We start from the raw sequence: 16865 nt of genomic DNA on the forward strand, positions 1-16865 counted from the left end.
TGAGACCTGGCCCTACTCAAAGGAAGATGACCAAGCTAGGCCTAGGTAATGGTGCAGGTCAGTCTCTTAATTACTCTTGAGTGAGGATGCAACTACTCTGCCCAAGTTTCAGGGTAGACGAAACCTCCAGCAGGGGGCTAGAGCATGGGAGTGTAGTCCTTCATGATGTGGGGGAATGCACCAACTCATTTAGGTTCCCACTACTTTTCATTCCAGGTCTCTGAGGTCCCCTTGCTACAGAGAGGGGAAAAGAACTTACCCACACTGTTTGCTCTTTTCAGGTGCGAGAACTGGAGGGTGAGCTGGATGTAGAACAGAAGAAGAATGCGGAGACTCAGAAAGGTATTCGCAAATATGAACGCAGGATCAAAGAATTGACCTATCAGGTACAAGTCTCAGTATCTTTACACCAATTCCCAAGCCCCATTTAACAGTAGGGCTGAGGCAAAAAGCAGGGGTGGGGTGGGGTGGGGGAATTTCATAAAAATGTTTGCTCCCTCATATACACCCTCCACCATTTCAGCAACAATTCAGGCAGCCTGCAAAATGTGTCAGAAAAGTTCTTCCATTCAGAGTGAGAACAGGAAGCATTGCCCTCGCTCAGATTTGGCTTTGTGTTGTCATCACATAGCCAAATCTAACTGGCAATGTGGTACCATGTTGTCACCACACTGGCTATGTGATTAGGAGGATCATATGGCAAGTGAGAATGGCCCTCTTTTTCAAAACAGTTGTGCCAAAGCAGCTGCCATTATAGCAGTGAACAAGAGCAAAAGGCCATATTGGGGGTGGGGGTGGGGGCGGGGGCGGGGGCGGGGAGAAGGTCTTCAGAGATCCCCCTTTTTAACTCAAAGTGATCGCCCACAAAAACTGGCTCAGCCCGAATTAACAGCACCCTCCATATCATCTTCTTCTGCATCATCTTCTTCTGAACTTTGTTGATCAAGGGGAAAGCCTAGAGCAGAAGACACATTTGATCAGCGCAGCCCATCATAAGCATATGTATACATAGATCAGGGAGGAAGTGCCGAAGAGAATAGAAATAAAGAAAAAATACTTCAAACAGGTGAAAAAAGAAATGGGGGTTTCACAGGGTGCCCTGCTGCTCTTGCGTTAGATAAAATATAGAGTGCTCCTAGACTGAAGAGAGGAGCAGGTTTATGGTATGGAAGGTGAAGCTTCTATATCATAGGTCAAAACTTCAGTGTAAAGTGTGGGAGGAGCAACACCGGCAAGGGCTGAGCCAGCTCATGTCTGACCATTGCTTTTCAGACAGAGGAGGACAGAAAGAACCTGGCACGGATGCAGGAACTGATTGACAAGCTGCAGAGCAAAGTGAAGAGCTACAAGCGCCAGTTCGAGGAGGCTGTAAGTGTGACTCTGCAAGGGCATCCCAGTTCTTAAAGGCAGCAGAAACAAGCCCTCTTCACTGACCACCCCTGAACCATCAGCGTCCTACTCATCTCTATGTTTTACCACTGTGCTGCTGTGCTAACTCAAACCAAGAACCGTGTTCGAAAAAGGACACTTCCGTACTTCAGATATTCCAATATGCCACTACTTCAGCATTCAGGGTGACTTGCATTTGGGCAAGCTAAGCTCTCCTGCATAGCCCTATCCCAGGCTGGGGGCGGGGGACATGCGTGCACAATGACCGCTTCACCATCACTCTTTTCTTGAGCCTAGGTGGTCATGCTGGCCACAAGTTTCTCCAGTCATAGCACAAACAAGGGGCATGATCAACTCTGCTTCCATTTATTTATAATTTAATTTAATTTAATTTGTTAATCGCCCATCTGGCTGGTCACCCGGCCACTCTGGGTGATGTACAATGGTACAATTTAAAACAGTAAAATTATATGTTAAAACATTATTTAAAAATACCCTTTGTTGTTCAGTCGTTCAGTCGTGTCCGACTCTTCGTGACCCCATGGACCATAGCACGCCAGGCCTTCCTGTCCTGCGCTGTCTCCCGGAGCGTGCTCAAGTTCATATTCATTGCATCGGTGATGCTATCTAGCCATCTCATCCTCTGCCGTCCCCTTCTCCTTTTGCCTTCAGTCTTTCCCAGCATCAGGGTCTTTTCCAGAGAGTTTTCTCTTCGCATTAGGTGGCCAAAATATTGGAGCTTCAGCTTCAGTATCTGTCCTTCCAATGAGCACTCAGGGTTGATTCCCTTTAGGATTGACTGATCTGACCTCCTTGCAGTCCAGGGGACTCGTAAGAATCTTCTCCAGCACCACAGTTCGAAAGCATCAATTCTTCGGCGCTCAGCCTTCCTTATAGTCCAGCTCTTGCAGCCATACGTTACTACTGGGAAAACCATAGCTTTGATTATGTGGACCTTTGTCAGCAAGGTTATGTCTCTGCTTCTTACTATGTTGTCTAGGTGTGCCATAGCTTTTCTCCCAAAGAGCAAGCGTCTTTTAATGTCATGGCTACAGTCACCGTCTGTGGTGACCTTGGAGCCCAAGAAAATAAAATCTGTCACTGCTTCCATTTCTTCCCCTTCTATATGCCAGGAAGTGATAGGGCCAGATGCCATGATCTTAGTTTTCTTAATGTTGAGTTTCAAACCAGCTTTTGCACTCTCCTCTTTCACCCTCAACAAGAGGCTCTTGAGATCCACTTCGCTTTCTGCCATTAGGGTGGTATCGTCTGCATATCGGAGGTTGTTGATAATTCTCCCAGCAATCTTAATTCCGACCTCTGATTCATCCAACCCGGCATTTCTCATGATGTACTCTGCATATAAGTTAAATAAGCAGGGCGACAATATGCAGCCTTGTCGTACTCCTTCCCAATTTTGAACCACTCAGTTGTTCCATGTCTGGTTCTTACTGCTGTTTCTTGACCCTCGTACAGGTTTCTCAGGAGACAGGTAAGGTGGTCTGGTACTCCCATCACTTTAAGAATTTGCCACAGTTTGTTGTGATCCACACAATCAAAGGCTTTAGCGTAGTCAATGAAGCAGAAATAGACGTTTTTCTGCAATTCTCTTGCTTTCTCCATGATCCAGCGAATGTTGGCGATTTGATCTCTAGTTCCTCTGCCTCTTCGAAACCCAGCTTGTACTTCTGGTAGTTCTCGGTTTGCATACTGCTGAAGCCTAGCTTGTAGGATTTTGAGCATCACCTTGCTGGCATGTGAAATGAGCACAATTATGCGGTAGTTTGAACACTCTTTGGCATTGCCCTTCTTTGGAATTGGAATGTAAACTGACCTTTTCCAGTCTTGCAGCCATTGTTGAATGTTCCAGATTTGTTGGCATATTGAATGCAGCACTTTAACAGCATCATCTTTTAGGATTTTAAATAGCTCAGCTGGAAGACTGTCATCTCCGCTAGCTTTGTTGTTACTAATGCTTCCTAAGGCCCACTTGACTTCACTCTCGAGGATGTCCGGCTCAAGTTCAGTGACCGCACTATCATGGCTATCAGGGAGATTAAGATCTTTCCTGTATAGTTCTTCTGTGTATTCTTTCCACCTCTTCTTAATCTCATCTGCTTCTGTTAGGTCCCTGCCTTCTTTGTCCTTTATCATGCCTGTCTTTGCACAAAACGTTCCCTTGAGATCTCCAATTTTCTTGAATAGATCTCTAGTCTTTCCCATTCTGTTGTTTTCCTCGATTTCTTTGAATTGTTCATTTAAGAAGGCCTTCTTGTCTCTCCTTGCTATTCTCTGGAACTCTGCATTCAGTTGGATATATCTTCCCCTTTCTCCCTTGCTTTTCGCTTCCCTTCTTTCCTCAGATACCTGTAAAGCCTCATCAGACAGCCACTTGGCTTTCTTGCATTTCTTTTTCTTTGGGATGGATTGAGTTGCTGCCTCCTGAACAATGTTACGGACCTCCGTCCATAATTCCTCAGGCACTCTTGTCTATCAGGTCTAATCCCTGAAATCTGTTCCTCACCTCCACTGTATATTCATAAGGGATATGATTTAGGTCGTACCTGAATGGTTTAGTGGTTTTCCCTACGTTCTTCAATTTAAGCCGAAATTTTGCAAGAAGCAGCTCATGTTCTGAGCCACAGTCAGCTCCAGGTCTTCTTTTTACTGACTGTATGGAGCTTCTCCATCTTTGGCTGCAAAGTACATAATCAATCTGATTTCGATATTGACCATCTGGTGATGTCCATGTGTAGAGTCGTCTCTTGTGCTGTTGGAAAAGAGTGTTTGCTATGATCAGCGTGTTCTCTTGGCAAAACTCTATTAGCCTTTGTCCTGCTTCATTTTGTACACCAAGGCCATGCCTGCCTGTTATCTCGGTGATTTCTTGACTTCCTACTTTAGCATTCCAATCCCCTATGATGAAAAGGACATCTTTTTTTGGTGTTAGTTCTAGAAGGTGTTGTAGGTCTTCATAGAACCGATCAACCTCAGCTTCTTTGGCATCAGTGGTTGGGGCCTAGACTTGAATTACTGTGATGTTGAATGGTTTGCCTTGGATTCGTACTGAGGTCATTCTATCGTTTTTGAGATTGTACCCCAGTACTGCTTTTCCCACCCTTTTGTTGACTATGAGTGCGACTCCATTTCTTCTAAGGGATTCTTGCCCACAATAGTAGATATGATGGTCACCTGAATTAAATTCACCCATGCCTGTCCATTTGAGTTCGCTGATTCCCAAGATGTCGATGTTCAATCTTGCCATCTCATGTTTGACCACCTCCAGCTTACCTTGATTCATTGATCTGACATTCCAGGTTCCTAACCAATATTGTTCTTTACAGCATCGGATTCTCTTTTCACCACCAGACACATCCACAGCTGAGTGTCCTTTCGGCTTTGGTCCAGCCGCTTCATTCTTTCTGGCACTACTTGGAAATACCCTCTGCTCTTCCCCAGTAGTATATTGGACACCTTCCGACCTGAGGGTCTCATCTTCCGGCGTCATATCTTTTAGCCTTGTGATACGTTCCATGGGGTTTTCTTGGCAAGAATACTGGAGTGGGTTGCCATTTCCTTCTCCAGTGGACCACATTTTGTCAGAACTCTCTGCCATGACCTGTCCGTCTTGGGTGGCCCTGCATGGCATAGCTTATGGCTTCACTGAGTTACGCAAGCCCCTTCGCCACAACAAGGCAGTGATCCATAAAGGGGAAAAATACCCTAACCCACCCCAAATGCCTGCCTGAATAACCAAGCTCCCCTGCATAGCCCTATCCCAGGCTGGGGGCGGGGGACATGCGTGCACAATGACCGCTTCACCATCACTCTTTTCTTGAGCCTAGGTGGTCATGCTGGCCACACGTTTCTCCAGTCATAGCACAAACAAGGGGCATGATCAACTCTGCTTCCATTTATTTATAATTTAATTTAATTTGTTAATCGCCCATCTGGCTGGTCACCCGGCCACTCTGGGTGATGTACAATGGTACAATTTAAAACAGTAAAATTATATGTTAAAACATTATTTAAAAATACCCTAACCCACCCCAAATGCCTGCCTGAATAACCAAGTTTTCAGTGCGTGGTGGAAGCTCATTAAAGAGGGGGCATGGCGGAGTTCCCTATGGAGGAAGTTCCACAGAGTGGGGGCTACCACAGAGAAGGCCCTCTCCCTCGTCCTCACCAGCCTAGCTGTCCTGGCTGATGGGACAGAGAGAAGGCCATCCGAGGCTGATCTTGTTAAGCGGCCTGTCTGGTGTTGCTGGAGGCGCTCCTTGAGATAGGCTGGGCCAGAACTGCATAGGGTGTTAAAGGTCAAAACCAACATCTTGAATTTGGCCCAGAAATTCCATCTGCATCCCATTCTGTCTTCCACTCTTAGGAGCAGCAAGCCAACTCCAACCTGGTGAAATACCGGAAGGTGCAACATGAGCTGGATGATGCTGAGGAGCGGGCAGATAGCGCAGAGACACAAGTGAACAAGCTGCGGGCTCGCACTAGGGAGGTTGTAACGCTGAAGGTAAGGCCTGAGCTGCTACCAGGTAGGGCTGGGGACTCTCCCTGCCCCTGTGAGAACCAGTTTCCCTCAGGGATAACCTGCGGGGGCTGCATACCGGCGGTGGGCGGGGCCACTCCATTTTCCTCTTTCTGTGCCAGTGCCAAACACTTCCTAGAAAGGGTTTAGCCACATTCAGGCAGTCCAAATACACGGAGAACAAAGAAATGAGGAGCAGGAGCACATAAGCCTCCCTGCCCCCGCCTCCATCATCATTCTACACGTGGAGGGTGACTCTGTGAAGATGAGAGCCTTCTCTATCTGTGGGGGCTCTCCCCACACAATTCAGAAGGCTGGTTTTCATGCATTCTCAATCACATGGAAAACGTCCGCAGATACAGGCGGCTCTCTTCTTCAGGAAGTCACTCTCCACAAGTAGAGGGCGATGGAAATGCACAAGGGGTGGGGCTAGAACGTTGCCCCTCTTCATGCATTTACTGTACACAGACACAGAACGCCTGAATAGGGCTTCAGTTAAGAGGGGAGCCTCCTCTGTCTGTGGGAGCTCTCTACAGAATCTGGAATGCAGGAAAATCAGCGTTCTGAATTGTGTATTTATTCATTGGATTTGGAATGCCTGAATATGGGTTTTGCTGGAACGTGTTGAGTTATACCCAGCTGTTAGTGTATATGTTGCGTGATGGCTAGGAGGGAAGGATTGATAAAACGTTGTGTAATTGTGCCAAAAGAAAAAAAGAGGACAGCTGAAGTTTGGGACACCATGAAGATGAGAGACAAGGCCACAGTTGGCTACAGAATCGGACTCAAAGAGTGCTCATCAATGGGATCTTCTCAAACTGGGGAGAGGTAACGAGCAGGTTACCGCAGGGCTCAGTCCTGGGTCCAGTGCTCTTCAATATATTTATTAATGACTTGGAGGAGGAGGTGCAGGGAATGGTGATCGAATTTGCAGATGACACAAAATTGGGCAGGATAGCTAATACCTTGGAAGACAGAAACAAAATTCAAAGTGATCTTGAGAGACTGAAGTACTGGGCAGAAAACAACAGAATGGAATTTAATAGGGATAAATGCCAAGTTCTGCACCTAGGAAAAAGAAACCAAAAGCACAGTGACAAAACGGGCAATAATTGGCTCAACAACACTACAAGCGAGAAGGATCTTGGAATTGTTGTTGATCACAAGCTGAATATGGGCCAACAATGTGATGTGGCTGCAAAAAAGGCAAATGCTCTTTTGGGTTGCATTAATAGAAGCATAGCTTCCAAATCCCGGGAAGTACCAGTTCCCCTCTAGTAGTGGTTAGGCCTCATCTGGAGTACTGTGTCCAGTTCTGGGCACCGCACTTTAAGAAGGATGCTGACAAGCTGGAGAGGGTTCAGAGGGGGGCAACGAAGATGATCAGGGGACTGGAAACGAAGCCCTATGAAGAAAGAACTGGGCATGGTTAGCCTCGAGAAGACTGAGGGGAGATACGATAGCACTCTTCAAGTACTTGAAAGGTTGTCACAGACAGGAAGGCAGAATCTCTTCTCGATCATCCCAGAATGCAGGACACGGAATAATGGGCTCAAGTTACAGGAAGCCAGATTCCGGCTGAACATCAGGAGAAACTTCCTGTTAGAGCAATGGAACCAATTACCTAGGGAGGTAGTGGGCTCTCCCACGCTGGAGGCATTCAAGATGAGGCTGGACATCCACCTGTCAGGGATGCTCTGACTTGGATTCCTGCATTGAGCAGGGGGTTGGACTCGATGATCTTATAGGCCCCTTCCAACCCTACGATTCTATAAGTCCTAGTTATCAAAGATAATGCATGTTCCCATTTTTTGCTTGGCGTCTGTGCTGGGTGAGGAGAAAGGCTTTTCTTATTCTTTGCCCAGCACAAAAACATAACAGGTTGCCGAGGACTGCAGAACTGAGGGGAGGCTGCGGGCCAGAGGAGAGTGTGCCACAGGCTGGATATAGTGTGGCTGATGGTGTTTCCCTGCCCCTGCTATAGAAGGAAATATTCTTTGTCCTGAATGCTAGAGACAGGGAAGAACTGAGTCAGCTGAAGCTAGTAACTGCTCATACACAGTACCAACCTTCTTTGCAAGAACAATTTGGCCAAGGTGTACCTACCCAGGAAAGCAACTGGCAGTATGTCATGACAGCCCTTGAGAGCAATGATGGTATCACTGGCTTAATTAATTAGAGAAAAAAAACCTTTCAGAGCAAAACTGAGATGGAGGGAGTTGGGACTCTGGGAAGCTGCTGTATATAGCAATCCATTTTGAAACAAGTCTTGTTTTTTTAATAGCATGAAGAATAAGAAGCTGCAGTGCAACATCTCTTCTATCATGTCTGTCTTTGTATAGATGTAAATGGCTGCAACAGCCATTTCTGTCTTGGTAGTAAATAAAGCCTAGTGTTCATGACAGGAAGGCTCCGACCTATTTGTAAGATATTGGGGGAGACTGGAACATTTGTTTTACTATGTACATATTTTTTAAATTTTACTTTTACCTCCACCTTTCCACATGAAATCCTCAAGTTCTTCTAAGAGGACACTGAGTGATGGGTGGCTTCTACCATCCAGCACTGGAAGTAGGACTTGTAGAGGCTTCGCTTGCAATGATGGCAGAGTTGCTCTCAAATACTACAGTGGAGGAAACATGCTTCAACAAACTAAGTGTGAAAACTTCAGTAATGGAATATGCATAGATAAAACTGTCAGAGAAAAATGTTGGGAAATGAGAGGTCACCTAAAATAGAAATAACCCAAAGACCCAGAGAGGGGAAATGTAGGCCCCAACCAAGGGTCCATCTAGTCCAGCATTCTGTGCACACAGTGGCCAACCACCTATTGACTAGGAAACCACAAGCAGGACACCAGTGCAACAGCACCCTTCAGCCCATGTTCCCCAGCAACTGGCGTATATAGGCATACATTTAGTGGATATTCAATAGTAGTATTACAATTGACCCAGGTGGGCCTGGACTGCACCATTACCCTCTTAGGTTATAGGGCAGACCATGATCAACAAGGATGGGGCAGGAGGCAGTTAATTGGAACAGCTACCTCCTCTCAAAGCATACTATTCATTATTTTCAGATTGCAAGTTTCCGGATGAAAGGTCCTTGCTTCCTACATATACAAAGTTATGTTCCAACCCAGCAGATACTAAATTTAAGGATAATTGTTTGTCACCCACTCTGAGGATCTTTGAGACTTGCCAACAAAGGCTTACATGCCTCCACTCGGGGATTACTGCTGGAGATAAACAAGGTCCTGATAAAACCAAATGCTTATATTTAATATACTACTTATACTTAAGCCCAACTTGAGCTCTCCATATGAAGTGCAAGAGCTCAGCTGCTATGAGGATTAGTGCACAAAAGGAAGGCATTACTCCAGGCATATTTTTTTTAAAATAAAGTTCTTTTAATAGTTTCCATTTAATACATTTATGTGCTGTTAGTAAATCAGCATTAATCTGGGCAGCATGAACATTAATTCACTTGAGATACTTAAAATTTCCAGGAACATTTGCTGGCCTGGTGGGACCCACCGTCTTGCCACACGTTGGTTCCATTCCTTTAGTGATTACAAATCCAAACAAAAGCCAGCACACAGCCATTAGCGAGTGACCTCTTCATTCTTTTCACTCATCGGTGCCACTTCTTGAAGCAGTTTGCATTTAAGCCTATCATTGCAGTCTCTAAACATCTGCAGAGAAGGTTCCACAGGAGAAGCTATGGTAGGAGAATTCTGACATACAAGCTCCCTGTAAGAACTAGAAGGCAAACGGTGCAGCCTGAGTCAAAGCACCCAACCCATCTCCTTATAATTGCCTATACCAGTAAACCAGAAACAAATACAGGCAAAACCACCAAGTTGCCCCCAAGAGTAGCTAAGGAATTTTCACTAGTGAGATCAGATGTATAAAGGATAAAAAAGCAGCCTGACCATTTGATGGCAAGGAAATACGTAGTGATGAACATTAGTTTTTAGCATGTGTTTTTCACAGATCTGTGGCAGTGTTGTTTGGATGTAATGATTAATATTACTCAAAAGGCATCCAGATTCATTTGAGCCTTTTAATTCATAGCATTTATTTTGAACTGTACAGCTATGAGAGTTACAAGATTGGCACATAAATGTAACCTAGAACCTGAGGTGGGGGAGGATGAACCCAAGAGGCACTTGTCTGTATTGAACATTGCCCCAACATTTGGACACTTGAATGACATTTGTTAAAGGCATGTGGAAACAAAGTGTCTCTGGAGAAGAACATTTAAACATATCCTTGGAAAATTCTTTCAAGCATATGGCTGTTTGCCCCTATTTAGCAGATACATGATTCCCCCCCCCCCCCCCAGGTTTCCATTTTAATTTTTGACAAGCCACAAAGGATGAGACAAATGGTTTTAGTCTTAATAAAGTGCTGTTTTGTTTCATCAATAGATGCACTATTAGAGAGTTGTTATATATTTTATCCTGGAAGTGGGAACCTTTAGCTTTTTAATTGTCTTCAAGCAAATACTTAATTAAGATAGTATCTGTGCCTAAGCCAGCTACAATAGAGCGGTTCTTTCCATTATTTTTACCTGGAAGTAAGATGCAGCTAAGAGTGCAGGGCAAAGGTGAGGGGGAATAGCAGGTGAACTGCTCCTCATTCCCAGTTATTCTAAGTTTCTTGTGCCTGCTTAGATATTTCCTTTGTAACTAAGTGCTGATTCTTTCCCTTTAAAGGGAAAGCCTTATGTCAGAATACACAAACCACATGAACTTAACGTTCTAACATAAGGCTTCTCAGGGATATAATCAGCTGTAGGTAAAATGTTTCAGAACTGTAAATTTACACATTAAGAGACAATTAGAACAGTTCAAAAATGAGAGAAAAGGCTGCTAATGCTTCATAAACCCTCTAAAGTGCTATAGCACAGTACTACAATAAAATGTTAATTCCAGAAAGGTTCTGACTTCAAACATCAGCTATATTTGAAGTAATTTGTTTAAATGCTGGCAATTACAACAACAAACCCAAGACTTGCTGAGTAACTTGTCTCATATGGAATACAACATGCAGCATGTAATACAGGTGTCAATAGGAGAACAGCGGACACTTCCAGTAACTATCTTACTTCAGAAACAAAAAATACATACATCAGAATAAAAGGTGTTAATTTTGTCATTTTAGCCTGTGGCACTAGGTTCCTAGACTGTAGAGAGTGGATTTTATGTTCAGCCAAAGCAGGACTGTGGAAGGAAACGTTGAACTTGTACTGGTTATTTATTGACAAAATGGTCAGGCTGCAACGTTTAGAAAAAGAATTAAGTAAATTTTAATTTATTAGTGCCTAGTCAAAGCTAGGCTTTCAGACTAAACCCATCACCACAATGTATGCCTGTCCTAGACAACACTGTAAAATCAGCTGGAGACAAAAGATTTCCACAGAATGGAGAAACACATTTCTGTATGCACTACCACAACAAAACAAAAGAGGAGATTTGGACACAGTTTTGTAGGAAACAAATTCCGAAGTAGTTTGCAGAGGTTGAGACAGCCATTAGCTCCTTGAATGTCAAAACAAAACTCACACACAATCAACTCAATCTCAATGCAAAGGAAAAAGCATGGAGATTAAAAAAAAATCTTTTAAGGTGGCTTAAGTGTGGCTGGTATGCAATTGGTGTGCCCATAAAACTGGCTTGTTTGAATGGCCCAAGAAATTGCCTGCACTTTTAACATCTAATCGTGGTAACCAGGAGGAAAAGCCACAGCTACCCACTGCACATCTGAAGGATCCCATCTATCAAGCTCAAAGGGTTCTAGCCGCAACGAGCAGGACAAGGCTGGGCTTTTTGCAGACAGTTTCTTACAGAACACAAGAGTCCCTGAATATGTTGCCCAGGAAGTTTGTGAAGTCTTGCTCTTCAAAACAGAGCTGGGAGGGGGGCGAAAAAACTTTTAAGGTGGTGACATTCCATAGCCTGAAGCTTGTGCACATAGCATATCCCTGAAAATCCACTGTCTGCAAGATTCCCTCTGAAGCACAGTCCACTGGAAGCCAGAGCCTGAAGAATTACTCCTCGGTGAAATCTCTGTCAATGTCCATGTACGCCTCGTCAATGTAGCTAACTATGGCACAAGGTGATGTCCGGTCTGGACTAAGCAGTATAGATACAGTCTCTTTCCAGTAGGAAAAACTAATACATGAACTCTGTAAAGCAAAGAAAGGCAAGTTTAGGCTACAGCAAAACAACAAGTGCCACTGAGATGTAGCTCACTGGCAGTTCAACAGGCCACCAACAGCTCTGAAGAGAAATCTAGCTCATCCCCATCTTTTATTAAGCACAGAGAAACCTATATGTCACATTGAATTCTGATCAGCGCACCTGCATGTACAGCTTAATCCATTCTGCTTTAGGGAGTAAGTTGCACACAGGCAGTTACAGGATAGGGCTGAAAATGGTTGACATGCCTTTTGACAATTATGGTGGTAAGGAAGAGGGTAGCATGGTTTAATGCTGAACTCTGTCTGAAGAGTTCTGTGCAACTTCAACATAAGAAGAGCCATGCTGGATCAGACCAAGGGTCCATCTAGTCCAGCATTCTATTCACACAGTGGCCACCAAGCTGTCGACCAGGAGCCCACAAGCAGGGCATGAGCGCAACAGCACCCTCCCACCCATGTTTCCCAGCAACTGGTGGACATAGGCTCACTGCCTCTGGTACTGGAGGTAGCACATAGCCATCAAGACTAGTAGTTTATAGCCTTTTCCTCCAGGAATTTGTCCAACCCCCTTTTAAAGCCATCCAAATTGGTGGCCATCACGACATCCTGTGGTAGCGAATTCCATAGTTTAACTATGCGCTGTGTGAAGAAGTCCTTCCTTTTATCTGTCCTGAATCTCCCACCCATCAGCTTCATAGGATGACCCCGGTTTCTAATATTTTGCGAGAGGGGAAAAAATGTCTCCCTATCCACATTCTCTACACCATGCCTAATTTTGTAGACCTCTATCATGTCTCCCTTACCCTTCTTTTTTCCAAGCTAAACAATCCCAGCTGTTGTAACCTTCTCTCACAGGGGAGATGTTCCAGCCCCTTGATCATTTTAGTTGCCCTTTTCTGCACTTTTTCCAGCTCTACAGTACCTTTTTTTTTTTAGGTGTGGTGACCCAAACTGTACACAGTATTCCAAGTGTGGTCGCACCATAGATTTGTATAGGGGCAATATGATACTGGCAGTTATTTTCAATTCCTTTTCTAATTATGCCTAACATGGAGTTTGTCCTTTTCGCAGCGGCCACACACTGGGTTGACATCTTCACTGAGCTGTCCACCACAACCCCAAGATCTCTTTCCTGGTCGGTCACCACTAGCTCAGATCCCACCAGGCTATACTTGAAGTTGGGATCCCCCCCGCCCCATGTGCATCATTTTACACTTGCTTACGTTGAACCGCATTTGCCATTTAGATGCCCATTCTCCCAGTTTGGAAAGATCTTTTTGAAACTCTTCACAATCCCTTTTTGTTTTAACCACGCTAATTAATTTGGTGTCATTGCAAACATGGCCACTTCACTGCTCACTCCTAATTCAAGATCATTTATGAACAGGTTGAAAAGCATTGGTCCTAATACAGATCCCCATGGGACCCTACTATTTACTTCTCTCCATTGGGAGAATCTACCATTCATTCCTACTCTCTGCTTCCTGTTCTTTAACCAGTTCCTGATCCATAAGACCACCTGTCCTCTTATTCCATGACTGCTAAGTTTGCTCAGGAGTCTTTGGTGAGGGACTTTGTCAAAAGCCTTTTGGAAGTCCAAGTAACTTGAAAGCTTGCTATGCTACTCAGTGTTCACACATGGTCCAATAAGGCATTTGCCTCACAAACAGCAGCTGTTTCCACGTCAGAATTAAATAGAACATGATGCTTAATATAACTGAACTCGGGTGTTGGGACAATACTGTTTTTAAGACAGATCTCTAGCCTCTTCTTGCTATATAGTGGCTCACCCCACTTAAAGTCTAACACTGGGCTGTATATACCCAGCATAAAATCAAAATTCTGGACCAAGAATTTAAAATACCACTCGGAAACATTCAGAATGCCTGTAACTGTATTTTCATGGATTTGATAATCTTGCAAGCTGCCTTGTAAGGGTGTTTCCTTGAAGGGCTGCTTTAAAATTCTTATAAACAAATGAACTTTGGTAGAAAAACCTTATGCCACAACTGATCACCACATAGCATAAGCCACCTTCCATGCTAATCATGGGGCATTTAGGGGTCAGTTGCAAAATATGTAAAGTATAGGCCCTTGCTACAGTCCTGGGCTGTTGCCTTGAAAAGCACAGACCAGCTGTGGTACTTTCCAATCAAGTAGCCCTTTCCCGTAGCCAAAAGATTCAGCACAATTTAAATCCACCTATACTAAATATGGGATTTCACTTTGACAATGCAACAGCTCAGCCTGAGAATAGCCCACACTAGTAAAAATTCTCAGGGAAGTAGTTGTTCACTTGGATATAGCACTGGAATGTTTCTGTAGCAGTGCGGTATCTGTTCTGCTCACCCAAGAACGTGGGAATGCTATAAAAACCAAGCATGTGTTTTATTTTGTTGGGAGCCCGCTTAAACCTTCTTTACATGTCCCACATTATTTCTAAAACACACCCTGACAAGCTAGTGTGCTGTGTCATACTATACAAGCCATGATTTAACAGCTTACAGTGTCCATCTGTGCTACTCCATTAAAAACTTTTTCTCCACTAGACCAAAATCATGGAATATAAGGAGGATATGCCAAACCAACTGAATTTCAGACATACATTTTCTAAGCAGGTGCTATCTTTGTCCTTGTTGAGGTAATGCTGTTGCCAGAAACGCAGAAGACTGTGAAAATTATTCAGGATGAAGCCAGGGTATTTCTTTGTGTATTCCATCTCTTGGAGTGTATGGAGATAGAAAGGAAGCTTGTCTTTCCTTCGGGCCAGCATTAAGATAACTAGACTTGTGTTCAGACAACTTACATTTTCCTAAAGTAAAAAAATGAAGATAAATCTAGTAAATCAAGATGAAAGACCATTATGATTAGGCATTTTCAGGGTCTGTTTATGGAACCCAAGAGTCCAAAGGGCATGAACTTAAAGGGAAAGATCATGTTATCAAAACTTATTTACATATGCTCCATGGGTTCTCAGTGCCAGTTCTTTACCTGTGTGAGCGTCTGTACATGAATGATATTAATGAGCCGGAAAAGGAAGGACATCCTCATGGACATCTGTGACATGTACGATAAGAGACGGCATTCGGACAAGACTTCTGCAACTGTAGAAAACAAGCCATTTGTTAGGTTCAGAGTTGAGCCAAGAAAATCAAACTGTCATGTTTAAAGGTATTGGCAATATTGCTTCCATCTACAACAAAGTTATTAGACTGAATGGACAGATGAATACTTGTTAATTGAGAAAAGCTACCACACAAAAGTCTCTCAAAATTATTACTGTGTGAACTTCAAAGAAAGCCAGCAACAGGTGAAATACCAACAATCGGTGCTTATCCAGGGTGAGCAGTTAGTAGGAGCTTTTCTTGCGTACTACGGCCAATCCACACAACCCTTCGGCACATGGTGGCTGCTGAAAATCCTCCAAAGTTGCCAGGTATGTTGGCTCCCAGTTTGCAGCTAACCAGAATTTAAATTTGTTTTTTTTAAAGCCCAATCTTGTGTGCAGTGTCACCTGCAAAAGACCTGCTGGCCTTAGACTAGGAACCAATGTGTCCAGTAATTCTAGGCAGATTTCCAGCAGTCCCCATGTGCCTGATAATTATGCAAATAGTCTTAACAACATACTTGCCCATACTTTTTAAACTCTTCCTTGGCCTCAAAATAGATCACTACATTACCTTTAATATCCGACTGGCTCTCAAATCGATCCAGAGACAAGGTAATACAACGAACTAGCATGTTGGAATCAACCAGTGAACTGTTGATCTGATTCAAAAATATCTGAAACTAAAGTAGTAGAGTCATTAGGCTCTGTCCAGGTTACAATGTAACAAAAAGGTGAGGTTTCACATTTGGGATTCTGTGATTTTAGTTTTACCTTTTCATCCGTATTGATGTATTTATTGAACCTCTTAAAAGCATCTATATTGAATTTCATTAGTTCTCCCAGAAGGTCAAAGTAACTCTGAAGCACATCTCGCGACTTGCATTCACTGTCGACAATGCAGTAGAGAATATGCTGACAAGGAGAAAAATATTACCATAAAATCAAGACAATGTGGACATAAATAAATTAGTTAGTAATTTTTAACAGGAATGCGCTTTGCTTTTCCTGGATACTAAAAGGGGATTCTGCAGAGCCAAATTTAGCTACTTGATGTTACTATTAAAGCACTTTAACGTGGGAGGTCAGCTTAAAGACTGGGTACAATTACTGGGCTAGTTGGCACATCACTGTGGATACATGCTGTGCGCAAGCTGCTTCTACAGCTTGCACATAGTTCAAAATAAGCCCCGATCTGCTGCCGTGACATGTGAACTGGGTCATTATATGCTAAGCCTACTGCTAAAGTTATTGTTAATGGGTATCTTTCAGACAATTTCTTTCTAAAGAGAGGAAATAGGCAGGGCTGCTCACCTTCCCACTACTGTTTGCTCTGTCAATAGAGCAATTAGGGAAAATTTCTACATTTCTGGAGTACAGTTAGGCTCCTTTATGTCAAAAATACTTTTAGGGCACAGACCTATGGCTGCTAGACAGTGGCTAGATGGCCATAGGATTACTCGGTTTTCAGGAACTGACCTCTGAGCCAGCGCTTTGAGGTAGGTTCTCAAAAGACCGACTCCCCTCCCCCTCCCCTGCCACCTCACAGGCCTCACAGATCATCTGTGGCTTCATGCTTGGAAGGGCAGTGTGGAGCAGGAGGAAGCAGGGTGTTCCTGGGGGTGA

General features: G+C 43.9%; 2 protein-coding genes across 3 annotated transcripts in view; one reads left to right on the forward strand and one right to left on the reverse strand.

The window, feature by feature from the left end:
- The window catches only part of MYH7B (myosin heavy chain 7B), a 79824-nt gene extending 71495 nt beyond the window's left edge, over nt 1–8329 (forward strand). The window contains exons 39-42 of the mRNA XM_084853809.1: nt 282–386; nt 1273–1368; nt 5774–5911; nt 8211–8329. Coding sequence (XP_084709935.1) covers nt 282–386; nt 1273–1368; nt 5774–5911; nt 8211–8222 — 351 coding nt within the window. The 3' untranslated portion in view covers nt 8223–8329. The remainder of the gene's footprint in view (nt 1–281; nt 387–1272; nt 1369–5773; nt 5912–8210) is intronic.
- The window catches only part of TRPC4AP (transient receptor potential cation channel subfamily C member 4 associated protein), a 52282-nt gene continuing 42586 nt past the window's right edge, over nt 7170–16865 (reverse strand). The window contains exons 15-19 of one of the 2 annotated variants that reach the window (XM_084853811.1): nt 16014–16154; nt 15814–15922; nt 15125–15237; nt 14750–14945; nt 7170–9855 (exon numbers count right to left, since the gene is read on the reverse strand). In XM_084853811.1, coding sequence (XP_084709937.1) covers nt 9746–9855; nt 14750–14945; nt 15125–15237; nt 15814–15922; nt 16014–16154 — 669 coding nt within the window. In that variant the 3' untranslated portion in view covers nt 7170–9745. Of the gene's footprint in view, nt 12119–14738; nt 14946–15124; nt 15238–15813; nt 15923–16013; nt 16155–16865 lie in introns of both variants that reach the window. The other variant, XM_084853810.1, reaches the window with a different exon arrangement.

Source organism: Heloderma suspectum, chromosome 4, assembly GCF_057233095.1.
Source record: "Heloderma suspectum isolate Gila_16-S chromosome 4, 16-S_ref, whole genome shotgun sequence".
NCBI classification, from domain to species: Eukaryota; Metazoa; Chordata; class Lepidosauria; order Squamata; family Helodermatidae; genus Heloderma; species Heloderma suspectum.